Genomic DNA, 14,404 nt, shown 5'->3' with positions numbered 1-14,404 from the left:
CTATGTTAGTCCTATTCTCTTCCATCTCAGACAGCAGAGCTAGCTTTTGCTCTACATGAAGGATAAGATCCCTTTCTCCCATTCGCACCCCACATCTTTGGCTTTAAAGCACATTATCCCATTTATTGTCTTAGACCAGCTAGAAGATTTTGAGTTGCTCAGGTTTAGCTTCCTCCATAAACAGAGGAAATGGTTTTATTTTAAGTTCCTCCCAACTTCTTTATCCTATTAAAGATGCCCGGCACCCCTTGAAAGAGACTTAAAATAAATATTGAGGTTAGTTTATTGCCTGGTGTTTTTAGCTAAGAGGCTGCAGCTCAGATGGGCAGAGCAGAAAATGTTCAAACACCCTAGAGATGTCATCATGGGAATGAAAGAGGAAACAGTAAGGTGGTGGAAAGAGCTTTCTCTAATTCTGTTGTATTCCCTTTTAACTTTATTTCTACTACTTGTTTATAAAGCAATGTTCGTATCTTGTACAAAAGCTTTATAGGACTCCAAGAAAATCAGCCCTTCTTTGTATGATATCATCATAGGTCACAAGGGTTTTTTATACAACTTTTCAACCTTTTCTTCTATCTACAAGATTAAGAACCTTTTTTTGCTGACATTTTTCAGCCTTCTATGTACCAGTCATCTCTCTGAGATACAAGATGTGATCAGGTCCATGTTTGAGAGCCTGTTCTACCCTTACATTCCTAAGGATACCTTGCTGAATGATGTGTGCAACCAAATCAGATGGGGAGCTGCTTTCATAGGGCAGAACCAGAGCTTGCTGAAGAGAGAAAAATATGTCTGCAGTTTATCATCATCCTGGAAAATATGAATGGAGTTATCACCTTTGTGCATCTTCTTGCCTTACGAGTCTGTACAGAAAGGATGTAAATTTCCCAGTATCTGGCTTTCTGGAAAATCAAAGGGGGGAATCATAGAATCATAGAAGAATAAGGTTGGAAGGGGCCTGTAAGGCCATCAAGTCCAACCCCCTGCTCAAGGTAGGAATACAAGTCAAAGCGTATCTGATGGATGGTTGTCCAAATTCTTTGGAATGCCTTCAGTTTTGGAGTAGTACCACCTCCCAAGGTTCCATTGTCATGCTGCTCTAATAGGATGATTTTCCTGATACACAATAGGCTCATGTTACAGGAAGTCCTGATTACTTCCTGTAACTTGAGCTTATCATTGCCTGTCCTGGGCTCAGAGATAATTGAGAACAAATCCTGCTCCTCTATATAAGAATCTTTCAAGTATTTGAAGACTATTATCATATCTCCCCTCGGTCTTATTTTCTCAAGGCTAAACATGCTGAGTTCTTTCAGTCGTTTCTCACAGGGCTTGTTTTCCAGCCCCCTGATCATCCTTGTTGCTCTCCTCTGAACTTATTTATTTATTTATTTATTTATTTATTTATTTATTTATTTATTTATTTATTTATTTATATGCCGCCCACACTACCCAGAGGTCTCTGGGCGGCTTACAATAATTAAAATTCAACACAGTAAAAGATAAAATAATTAAAATACAATTAAAATACAATTAAAATTGCCATCAGACCCACAGCTAATATTATTTCAATTAAAATCCTTCTGGAACAGGAAGGTTTTGACCTGGCGCCGAAATGTCATCAGCGTCGGCGCCAGACGAATCTCCGTCGGGAGGGCATTCCATAGTCTGGGGGCAGCTGCCGAAAAGGCTCTTTGTCTGCAAGCCCTCCCTCTTACCTCCTTAAGGGACGGCTCTTTCAAAAGGGCCCCCTGGCTAGATCTTAACTGCCGGGTAGGTTCATATGGAAGGAACTTGCTCCAATTTGTCAGCAACCTTCTTTAAGTGTGGTGTCCTGAACTGGACGCAGTACTCAAGGTGAGGCCTCACCAGTGCCGAACAGAGGGGAAGAAGTATCTCGTGGGATTTGGAGACTGTACATGTTCATGGAGACTAAAATAGCATTAGCCTTTTTTGTAGCCACTAAAGAAATAAAAAAAATTAATCACCAAATTTGTTCAAAAAATCACTAATCCGTCAATTCCTATTTGTACGAATCAATGCCCCCTGACAAATACAAATCAATCAATTCTTAGCGATTTTTGATTTCTCAATTTGTTGGGCTACAAAACAGCCCCCACTCAGGCACCTGGAGATCCCAAAATTGCAGGGAAGCTTCCTATGACTCTCCTCTACAATCCCTCCAAATAGGTGAAGATTGGAATGATATTCTTTCATACCGTGGTTGTCCCTGCATTGAGCAGGGGGTTGGTCTCGTTGGCCTTATAAGCCCTTTCCAAATCAGTTATTCTATGACTATATGATTTATTATTCTCCTATTCTGTAGCCTGGGAAGAACAGACTTCTCGTGTAAGAATCTCAAGCTAATGCAGAAGGAATGCTTTGACTACTTTATTAAGAAGTCGATGCCCTCTGAAATGCAAACTGATGCACTGTAAAATAATAGCAAAATAAGTCTTTGACCAACACTTTTATTTTGATTGTTTTCTTAATGTATTTCTCAGTCATCTGTGAATACTGTTGCCGTTTCAAGATGGTGTATACAAACAAAAACCAACATACACTTTGAAAGATAGAAGCATTTGCTTCTGCAAACTATCATTTAGAATAATGCAAACCTTCTGTAGTAAAATACAGATTGAAACATACCCAGGATCTTAATGTTTCAGTGAATACACAAAGAGAAATGTGTGCAATAAAGCCATGCAATTAAATGCCACAGAGAACAAAGAGGGTGAAGAGTTCTGTTAAAAGTCCTTGCTGATGACGTTAGCCATGTATCTCCTTTTGGACAACTTTTAATCCCCTCTTCTGTCTAACAAACCTCTTTCAGTCCATGTGGTGTATTGGTTGGAATTTTGGACTCAGATGGGAGATCCATATTCTAGTCCTACTCCACCATAATCACTCCCTGACAACTTTATCTACTCCATAGGGTTGTTGTGAGGATGAGGAATGGAGTTAAGTGCGTTGATAAGGATCAGGTGTTTTTATCATGGGCTGCCTGTGATATCAGTCACCATTCTTCCTTCCAGTTGTGACAGCTGTTGGACCATTATCCTCAATGAATGTTGTTCTTTAGTCGTTTGGTCACGTCCGAATCTTCGTGACCCCATGGACCAGAGCACGCCAGGCCCTCCTGTCTTCCACTGCCTCCCGGAGTTGGGTCAAAATCATGTTGGTCACTTCGATGACACTGTCCAACCATCTCGTCCTATGTCGTCCTCTTCTCCTCTTACCCTCACACTTTCCCAACATCAGAGTGTTTTCCAGGGAGTCTTCTCTTCACCTGAGATGGCCAAAGTATTGGAGCCTCAGCTTCAGGATCTGTCCTTCCATTGAGCACTCAGGGTTGATTTCCTTCAGAATGGATAGGTGAAGCCAACAATAGGTGAAGCCAAAGACTTGAGTCCTGTAAAAATCAAGCAGTGATCATAAATTAAAATGGAGAGAGAGAGAGAGAGAGAGAGAGAGAGAGGGAGAGAGAGAGAGAGAGCACATATATACTATATTAGGGATCTGTTTCTGACTCCTGTCCTCTGAAGATGCCAGCCACAGAGACTGGCTAAATGTTAGGAAGAATAACCTTCAGAACACGGCCTTGCTGCTGAAAAACCCACAACATCCAACAATCTGTTTCTCGCTCAGAAATTATTCAGAATCTGAAGGGAATCAAGGGTATTTGTCAATTTCTGAACTGATGTGACCCAAAATGAGAGAGTTGGAAGTGGTGCTTGAATGAAAACTGAACTCTCCAAAGCACTGAATATTGCTTTGGTGTTTTAATTAGAAAAGCTGACCAATTTAAAAGGTATATGAGAAGAATGAAGGTGATCATTAAAGTCTTTTTAAACTTTAAAACCCACGTGTTAATGTTTGGCCATAGAAACTTGCTGGGAGAGAATAACAGGCAAAAAAGAAAACCCTCCTAAAATATCTCACTGACTGTGAAAGCCCTATTAGGGTTGCTGTAAGGTGGTTCTGACTTAACAGCACAGAACGCACATCTAGCATTGTTTTAGAATAAGGTGCCACCTTGGGTTCCATTATATTTCTTTACAGCATCCAGTTAGGAGAACAAAGATAAGCTGGAACTGGTCACCTTGCTGGGTCTCTCCTTCTGTGAGTCTGGCGTTGGCACTCCTGTTCAAAAAACCACAAATTAAGGATTCGGTTTCCACCATGGCGTTGAATAAACAATGACTTGGTTAAAGCTTCCAGTCTGTTCCTCCTTGTTTCCAACTGTCAAACAGTCAGGTCTAAGCATCTTTAGGAAGCAGGTGGATCAGCCCATACTTTACACCCATGTCACTTTCGGCTGAGTTCATCCACAGGTCCCTTTTACGCCATATCTGTATTAATCTGCAATTTTTAAAAAAGAGAATTAGTTGAACATCCACCTTTATTTATGAATTCAAGCATTTAAGAATATTTTTAAAACACATATTTCTGAAAGAATTTTGTTGTACCAAATTCCCTTTGACACACATTGATATGTTGGGTTTTGCAGAGGTTGTGTGTGTGTGTGTGAGAGAGAGAGCTTTGTGTTAGAAAATTCATATAGTGCAGAAGCCAGTGAGTGTTTAAGTTCAAGACTGAATTTTATTCTAGAATTGATTTATATCAAAATTGGAAAAAAAATCACATCCTTGTAAGTAATGTTTATCCTCACATCAGTGGCCAGAAACATATTACTTTCTTATGCTGGCTAAGTCCAACAACATAAACCTCAGATTTGAATTGTAATTAATTGAAAAGATGACCTTTGTATTTCCCATTGCATTCCAGTTATGTGATTTAGTGTGTGACAAAAAAAAAAAAAATACAAGCTTTAACCTTTTAACAAATGGCAATTGACTGTTGGTCTTTAGGTAATATAAATCACCTAATTAGGGTTTATTAATCCAGCAATCCCATACACCTTTGAAACAGAGCTAAATTTCACTTCAGGAAACATCAGGAGTAATGACATGGTCTAGAGGGGCGGGGTATAAATAAATAAATAAATAAATAAATAAAGAAAGAAAGAAAGAAAGAAAGAAAGAAAGAAAGAAAGAAAGAAAGAAAGAAAGAAAGAAAGAAAGAAAGAAAGAAAGATGGGCATGAAACCAACCACAAGGCAACCCCCTCCTCACACGCACAAATCAGGTTGTGTCATGGTTTGTTTTGTGACACTTCAGGAAAACATGCCTGTTCAGAATAAAATAAAACACTGAACTATTCTCAGTGTTGGCGATTCCTACACTTCATTTTTTGAGCACATCATTCCTGGCCCGGTGCCACTCGATCAATTCCTTAGGCGATGCCAGGCAGAGCTCTGAGTCTCCTCCATGAGGGTAGCTGGTTACAGGAGCCACACCCGAGGACCTCAGATGGTGGTTTCACTTTTGCAGCAGTCGGAATGAGAAGAAGATGCCTCACTTGTTGTTGTTTAGACGTTTAGTTGTGTCTGGACTCTTCATGACCCCATGGAGCAAAGCACGCCAGGCCCTCCTGTCTTCCACTGCCTCCCAGAGTTGGGTCAAATTCATGTTGGTCACTTCAGTGTCCCTGTCCAACCATCTCATCCTCTGCCATCCCCTTCTCCTCTTTCCTTCACGCTTTCCCAACATCAGGGTCTTTTTCCAGGGAGTCTTCTCTTCTCATGAGTTGGCCAAAGTATTGGAGCCTCAGCTTCAGGATCTGTCCTTCCAGTGAGCACTCAGGGTTGATTTCCTTCAGAACGAATAGGTTTGATCTCCTTGCAGTCCAGGGGACTCTCAAGAGTCTCCTCCAGCACCACAATTCAAAAGCATCAATTCTTCGGCAGTCAGCCTTTTTTATGGTCCAGCTCTCACTTCCATACAACACTATTGGAAAAACCATAGCTTTGACTTTCACTAGCTAGTCTGTTTGTCACTTCCATTGTCTTCCCTCATCTGCCGCCTTTCTGTTCTCTCCCTAGTCCACCTCATGATGAGCAACACCCTGCCTCAAGTTCCCTCCCATGAACCACCCATTGAATTTTCCCCAAGCCAGCTTCTAAAGAACACTTTCCTTGGGGGGGATCTGGTTTGGGGGCCTCTAACTGGGATATCCCAAATCCAATTGTCACTAAAGATGGAGTGAGTGAGAAGGAGAGTCAGCCGAAGACACACAGTGAGTGTGGCATCTCTAGCTCATGCCGGGATTGATCTTGGAAATCCTGCATTGCATGAACCACAAAATGATTTATTTCGTTGGAACGTTCATGGAAGTTTGTGGTTCATGAATAATGATGAATCACAAACATGAATAATCATGAATTGCTGTTTTCCCAGTTCATGCCCATCTCTAACCAGGACGTCTTCACTTTTTCTGAGCAGGATCAAGCCATTATACAAATACACACTAGCATTTGGTGCAGAAGCTTTAAAGGAGAGACACTTTTTAAGGGGACAGTTCTGCACTAAAAGGAAAAGACAGAGATTGGGGGAAACCACAGAAGAAGAGAATCTGGCATGAAGAAAAGGTATCATGTGTAGATTATCTTACCTGTTTTCTCATTTCCTCTCTTTTCTCACAAGGGAAGATAGGCAAATATAATATTCCCTTAGAACTCCTGGATCTCAGTCTCTGCTTTCCAAGGAACTTGGCTATCGAGCACTGAGCATAGCACAGATTGTCAGAAAGGTGGCTGATGTTAATCTGCCAAGGAGGGGGCACAATATCCAAGAAATCCATTAGTCGATGCCATAGTAGCCAAAGTCATGGTTCTGTCCTTCTTGTGAAGGCTTCGAAATCTGCCGTTTGTAGGGGAAATTGCTCTCAGAGTTTTCAGAACCAGAAGAAAGGTGCATTTCATATTTCCCAGTGTTCTCCTGCACAATCCAGTATGAACTCTCAGTGGCCTATATTTGGATCATGATCATTTTGCTCCAAAAAGACTGTTTTGGGACATATGGCTCTGTCCTGTGTATTTGTACAGAATCAATTAAATCCATACTGAAAGGCAAATTAGATGACAAGCTGAGCACATTTTTAGAAGAGGTGCTCCCTCAATGGATAAAAAATATCCAGTTGTCACAGCTAAATAGGTTAACACCAGCACTATTCTGGGAGTTACATGAATAGGCATATTCCTAGAGAAGTAGATTTGCAAAATAAGTGAAATGTAGAGAGGGATACTAAATTGTGTTTGTTTGGTAATATAAAGATGAGGAAAAGGAAGAGGGGAGTCAGCAAAATGTTTGATAAAAGCTTTCTTCATTTATGTTGTAGTGATAACAAACTGACTTTAATCAACATGGCGACAGTAAAAAATAGACACGTTAGGAACATCTGCTGCTTCTGTGGTGCCATTTAGCGTCACTACATTAACATGCCTGACCTGCCACAATAGCGTTGTGCAGAAGCCAGTAATGTCCCAGCTTCCAATGTGCAAGATCGAGAGGAAAATGTTGTACATGCGAAAAAGCAGAAGTAACAGATTATGAGATTAAGAGTGGTGGGCAAATGCAAGGTGGAAATAATTCCAAAGTGGGAGGAACAGAGAGAGAGAGAACGGGAGAGAGAGAGAAAGAGAGAGAAAGAGAGAGAAATCAGTATTGATGCCCTTCAACTCATGCAATCAACTCATGCTGTATGTTATCAGACTGGAGGTGTGAAATACACACTTTAGCTCAATAGACTCTGTGTCTGCTGGATAGCTCAGTGGTTTAGGTGTCCAGTGGTGGAACCAGAGCTTTGGAGTTCGATACCCACTAGTGCCTTCCTGATGGGTTGGACTTGATGGTCCATAGGGTCTCTTCCAGTTCTGTTATTCTAAGCTGCTGCTGCTGCTGACCTTAAAACCATGGTACCTAAAACCTGGTGTTCATATTAAGGAGGACCCTGTGGAGGTACATACATCTTTGGGGAAGACCAATGGGTCAGTCTAACATTTTATGTGTCAAGAATCCCAAAATGTAACCTGGGGATTAAATATAGAGTTAAATCCAAACGTATGACAAATAATTTGCACTTTCATCCCCGTCTTCACTCTTGTGCAGATTAATTAAAGTCAGTACAGTGGGGTCTTGACTTGAGAACTTAATCCGTATTGGAAGGCGGTTCTCAAGTCAAAAAGTCTGTAAGTCAAGTCTCCATTGACCTACAGTGCATTGAAAACCGAGTAATCCCGCAACAGGCCGTTTTTGTTCCATTTTGGTTTTTTTCTGGTCTGTAAGTCAAATCTCAGTCTGCAAGTCAAACCTAAATTTTGTGGCCAGAGAAGTCTGTAACTCAAAAAGTCTGTAAGTCAAGCCGTCTGTAAGTCAAGGGTCCACTGTAATCCAAATTAAGATGATTAAAGTCCAACTTCCTTGTTCTTGGTAACAGCAGTTTCATTTATCTCTATACTTTGTATTATCGCGATTCTGATAGTTTTATGTTTTATTTAATAGTTTTACAGATTTCTTTTATCTATCTGTTATTTTACTTGGTGTGAACCACCCAGAATAGCACTTGGCACTAATGGGATGGTATATAAAGCTAGGAAAATGAATGAATGAATGAATGAATATAGGTTTCTTGTTCTCTACCAAATGTGAACATATACCTTTCCTTGGGATTTCCCACTGAGAGTAAAATAAGTCCTTGTATTACATTGCCTTTTGAAGCTGCTGGAACCTCATTGTATTGGTAGTGGAACCTTCCAGTGGTTTCACCTATGTCTTTATATGGATTCACTCGGGAGCAGGAAAACTATGTATACTACATTACGCTCATCAATGGAGTTGCAGTGTGATCAATACGTTCCATGTCTTTCAAAGAGAGCAAGGGGTCATTTCTATGACTTTCCAGCAATGAAATCCAAAAGTAAGTATCCCTTACTTTTTGAATAAATCGGACTGTCAGAACCTGACATTGAAAATCTATCTGAAGATCTGCAAAAAGCCTTTAAAAAAAAACTACATTGTTTCTTAGCTCCATTGGTGCAGTGAGAGTAATGTTATAGTCAGCAGGAGATTCCCACTAATTAAAGAGCTTCTGCTTCAATGTTCAGTTGTGCTCAGCTTCATCTCATTGCACGTGAGTTGCATGTAACTGAAAGTCACAGGAGGAGGTCTCTAATTAGTGGCAATCTCATTCCACGAGCGACATTCCCCCCTGCTGCTCTGGTGGAGCTACATAACAACTTACTACTCAGTAGAGTTAAAAAAAAAAGAATTTACATAATTAGAATGACACATCAAAAGCTCGGAGCTTTCAGGTGTTTGGAGAATCAAAGCTCAGTTTGGACTGTGGGTTCTAGTGTCTCTGCACAGTTTCCCTCTTCAAAAAGTTTCTCCAATATTTTCTTTACACTGCCCCTAGACCTACCCCTTTTTCTTCTCCCTATCAGGAAATAGATCAGAGGATTAATGGTGCTGTCCAGAGATACACATATCAAGCCATATTCATAGAGATACTCATCAAAATATGAAGTGTAGAAGTAGAAATACTCAATGAAATTCATTGGCAAAGCAAAGAGGAGGAAGAGAATGAGAGCAAGCAAGATGACTGTTAAAAGCCTTTCCCGTCTACGTTGGGGTGACATTAAGCAGACTTTAATGATCATGGCTAGTGTGGAAAGAAACATGACTGGAGTGAAGAGCATGGCATTTAGGAGAAACTGGTAGTACCTCAAATAAGTATAATTTCTATTGGTTAACAAGAAGGTGATGGTGGGGGTAGCAGAGATCAGGAACGTAAGGATCCATATGATGGCACATATAATGGTGGACAAATGTGCTGGCCGATGACACTTGTGCCAAAGTGGGAAAGAGAGACACACACACCTGTCAATGCTGATGGCCGTCAGTAGAAACTGACTCGCGCTGAACATAAATGAGAAGAAGGCATAAAAAAACTCATGCAGGGAATCAGAACAGTATATACCAGGGAGGACACCTAAAAGCCAACATGTATTTAGGCCAGCTAGAGCAGTGAGTATACTAAAGTCTGCGACGGAGAGGTTCAAGATGTAGATGGTGAAAGGATTTCTCTTAGTGTGGAAGCCAAGAAGCCAAATGACCGTCCCGTTCCCCACAAAGCCAGCAAGGTTGATAAGAAAAGTGAAACCGGTCGTTATGTAAATTCCTACAAGAAAAGTGTTGTCATATTCTGAGATGCTGCTGCTGTAGTTTGAGAACCAACTGCCGTTGAGTATGTCATTATATTCCATTCCTGCATCCAGAAAAGGAAGTGACAGCAGACTGAAATTGGTCATTCTAGGAGAAAAGAAATACAGGAGGGTTCATTTTCCAGCTATAGGTGCTGAGTGAGTAACAATACAGCTGCAGTTGTCATCCTGGTCTGGCTTAGCTCATGCAAGGTATGTTGCTATTGTTTCAACTTATATTCTGCTCTCAGTGCTTAGAAGACACTCTTGGGGGTTTGCAACCTAATTAAGCAGACAACAAGCTGGATACTCGCTTTACTGGCCTCAGAGGGATGGAAGATTGAGTCAACCTTAAGCCAGCTGACTGATCCCTTCAGGATTCAACTCAGATCATGAGCAGAAGACTGACTGCCGTACTGTAGTTTAACCACTGCATCATGGGGCATCAATATGGTATTTTACTTAGAAGTGAGTGAAATTAGCACTAGGGTCTTGCAACTCCTGAGGTCTTGTGACTTCTACCTGTATTGCAGGAGTGTATTTTATTTTACATAAGGATAAATGTATTCACTCATATCATGGGTACCTCTGCGTGATGTGTGTGTGTGTGTGTGTGTGTGTGTGAGAATACTCTGAACAAGAAGACAAAGCTTTTGCTAACAGACTAAGTAACTAAATTAGTATTTGAAGTGAGAAGATGAATAATTCAAATGGAAATATACTAAATGCAGCCCAAAAGGTGATGGGATTTCCATATGACCCAGAAAGCTGAAACCTTAAAGTCACAAGTACAAAGCACTGTGATTGTAAATGGTCAATTAATGATTACTTCCCACCCACCCTATCTTTTTCTTTCTTATGACTTGAGTGCTCTCTGTGTATACACATCTTAAACCTCGTTACTTCATTAGTTGCTCTTCTTTTGGACCTCATAGAGATATTTTTCTTAAGTCCTTTATATCTCACCATAATAAAACATCTCATTACTAAGTAATATGTGGCTATTAGCATCTCCAGTTGTTAGTCCAGTGGATCCCAACCTCAGATCTCCAGATGTTCTTGGACTACACCTCCCAGAAATCTGGCCAGCCCAGCTAGTGGTGAAGGCTTCTGGGATTTGTAGGTCAAGAACATCTGGGGCCCCAAAGTTGGGAACCACTGTTTAAGAGCATGGTTTACAGCCTTTGGCCCTCCTGATATTTTTGATATTAGCTCCCAGGAGCCACAGAAATGTGGCCAAAATTCAGAAAATCTGGCAGCTGAAGTCCAAAGAGCTGAAGAATCAACAATTGTGAGCTCATGGTCTAGACATATTTATACTAAAAGAAAAGTTGATACGACACACCTTGAGGCCATTTTCTTAGACCCAACAAACATAACCAAAATTAACCAGAATAGTCAAAGATGAGAGTAATGGGATTTGTAGTCCAACAACTCCTGATGGGCTACACATAACCCATTGCTTAAGGCAGTGGTTCTCAACCTTGGGTCCTCAGATGTTCTTGAACTCCCAAAAATCCTGGCCAGTGGTTGAAGGCTTCTGGGAATTTTAGTCCAAGAACGTCTGGTGACCCAAGGTTGGAAACTACTGGTTTAGAATCTGCAGCTATTGTGATATAGCTACGTTTTATTTTTTCCTGGGGTTTGGACAGAACGGTCTAACAATCTGAAATAACCCCACCCGCCCCCATTTCACTTACCTGGAAGTATGAATGGATCAGCGATCCTCATCTAAAGTGGTACAGTATTTGTCATGGCATGTAGAGCTAGAATGAGGGAGGATGGAGACCAATGCCTGTTAGGTTTTGGATGCCAGAAAGCCCGCACTGGAAATCATGTTGCTTTCGAGACCCACTCAAAGCTCTGGATACTTTGCCTTTGCCTTGTTTACCAGTGGCCCAACTCTTATCAAAGGAAGGAAACGGCCATTTGCTTGCTATCAAAAATTGATCAGCAAGTGTAAAAGAAGAGAATCTGAGCCTTCTCAGTGGACTCTTGGGAGAGCAAGCTGGCAATTTCTTACCAGATCCACACAGAAGTGTGTAGCTGCTTGAAGATTAAAAATCCATGCTAAATTACACCAAATAAAAGAGGAAAACACTGACAAGCAAAAAGGGTAACTCCCTGGCAGAGTTCCTAAGGCAGAGATATCTCACAAAGCTACAGCTGTAGAGACCATCCTGCCTTATGAGGTTTGTGGAGTCCCTTCAGTTAGTGTTGCTGAAAAAAGAAACTTCTCCACCGAGGAGACCAGCCTTAATGTTCATTGAATAAGGTTGTTTCCAGTAGTTGTGACAGTAGATTTCATATTCCTTGGTACGGAGAACAGAAACAGAGAAATTAATTTATTTTTAAGCCAGTGGAAAGGGCCCATCATGTACAGCTGCACTGGATTTTTACCATGCTTCACTGAGTGCACAACCCATATGGCATTACCTACACTACAATGGACACTTTTTTTATCCAAGAAGCCACAATGCTACTGGGGCTCAAGACAAGTTCACCGTCAACCCATGGAGAGTTCTTCCTTGAATCCTCCACTAATTCGTACTAGACATGCATAACAAAAAGACCTCGTGAGTCGTGATGCTGGCGTGCTTTATCCAGGCTCCATCAGACATGATAGGCCCAGTTCTCTCCTCCGCAGTCCCCTCTACTCAGTTTTGGCATGCCAACATTGCACAAGTACACCATGTACAAATAGTAGCTTAATCATCACCCTGTGGCCAGGTAGGGGAGGGCAAGGTGGATTCCAGAGCAAATCTATCCTCACCTTCTATCTCAGCCCATTCGTTGATTGACCAGGCACAAGTTAGTTACAACTGAATAACATGGCATTGACTTCTGTGAGTTTACTTGTGTCTCACTAAACTTGGATTGAACACCTAATTTACCTTCTGACAAAGATGCTCTGGTAACAGGTAACAATTTCCTAATTTAGCTGCTGAGATTGAGCCAGGGGGTTGGACTTGATGGCCTTGTAGGCCCCTTCCAACATCACTTTTCTACGATTTTCTATGGTTATTTGACCAATGCATGCATCTATCAGGGATTCATATCAGGGGATATAGACATGGCAGCTAACAAACATCTTCGGCCTCACTTATTTGGCATGGCCAGCTATCTCGTTCTGGACTCCAGGCTTCGTTACAAGGGATCAGACTGTACGAAGGGGATCCTGGAGAGATGACAAAGCAGAACAGTGTGTCAAAGAGAGAAGTGAACGAGGATGCCATACGCAGTGGAGAAAAATGTCTTTTGGGTCAGAAAGATAGAAAAGGATCTCGGCTTTTTCATGGGCAGGGTGAGTAGGATTGTCCTGTAAATCCATAATCTTGGAAGCCAAGGCTTCTCTACCTCCTCCCTGAGCTCATTCTTGCTATTTTGCTTGCTGAGCCACTGATTGGCTCCTGCCGTGTCTCCTTCTGCGTTGCTGCTCTGCTCTGTTGCTTGCTTTATCACTGCACACAACTGATTCCACACCAAGACACAGATAGGACATGAAGCAGCAACTTGACTTCCTGCCATGCCAAACACACCCACACTCTCTCTTTTTTCTTGGTTATATGCTTCCCCCCCCATAGGGAGCAGAAGGCATATGCAAGTTTCAGATTACATTCTAGAATTCCTTACATTATGATCTCCATGAGTGCTTTCATCTTCAACATATTCTCAATCACCTCCTGGGAAATAGAAGGGGAAGATATGGAGGCAGTGTCAAATTTTATCTTCCTGGGCTCCATGATCACTGCAGATGGAGACAGCAGCCCTGAAATTAAAAGGCGCCTTCTTCTTGGGAGGAAAGCGATGACAAATCTGGACAGCATCTTGAAAAACAGAGACATCACCTTGCCAACAAAAGTCCGAATAGTCAAAGCTATGGTTTTTCCTGTCGTGATGTATGGAAGTGAGAGCTGGACCATAAAGAAAGCAGACCACCGAAGAATTGATGCCTTTGAATTGTGGTGCTGGAGGAGGCTCTTGAGAATCCCCTGGACTGCAAGGAGAACAAACCTATCAGTTCTAAAGGAAATCAACCCTGAGTGCTCACTGGAAGGACAGATCCTGAAGCTGAGGCTCCAGTACTTTGGCCATCTAATGAGAAGAAAAGACTCCCTGGAAAAGACCCTGATGTTGGGAAAGTGTGATGGCAAGAGGAGAAGGGGACGACCGAGGATGAGATGGCTGGACAGTGTCTGTGAAGCAGCCAACATGAACCTGACACAACTCCGGGAGGCAGTAGAAGACAGGAGGGCCTGGCGTGCTCTGGTCCATGGGGTCACGAAGAGTCGGACACGA

General features: G+C 41.7%; 1 protein-coding gene across 1 annotated transcript; it reads right to left on the bottom strand.

Moving 5' to 3' along the window:
• Window positions 1–3,489: 3,489 nt before the first annotated feature.
• On the bottom strand, window positions 3,490–11,527 carry LOC110091086 (mas-related G-protein coupled receptor member H-like). Its single transcript, XM_078391670.1, has one exon. It carries the CDS (start codon window positions 10,211–10,213, stop codon window positions 9,227–9,229), a length of 987 nt encoding a protein of 328 aa, XP_078247796.1. The 5' UTR covers window positions 10,214–11,527; the 3' UTR covers window positions 3,490–9,226.
• Window positions 11,528–14,404: the final 2,877 nt, after the last annotated feature.

This window comes from Pogona vitticeps, chromosome 4 (assembly GCF_051106095.1).
Source record: "Pogona vitticeps strain Pit_001003342236 chromosome 4, PviZW2.1, whole genome shotgun sequence".
Taxonomy (NCBI): Eukaryota; Metazoa; Chordata; class Lepidosauria; order Squamata; family Agamidae; genus Pogona; species Pogona vitticeps.
Note: the sequence above shows the minus strand (reverse complement) of the source record. Positions and strands in the feature narration are given on the sequence as shown.

What these genes read in the sequence shown, in the direction of transcription:
- LOC110091086 (XM_078391670.1), bottom strand. Translation starts at nt 10,213, where the DNA reads ATGACCAATTTCAGTCTGCTGTCACTTCCTTTTCTGGATGCAGGAATG.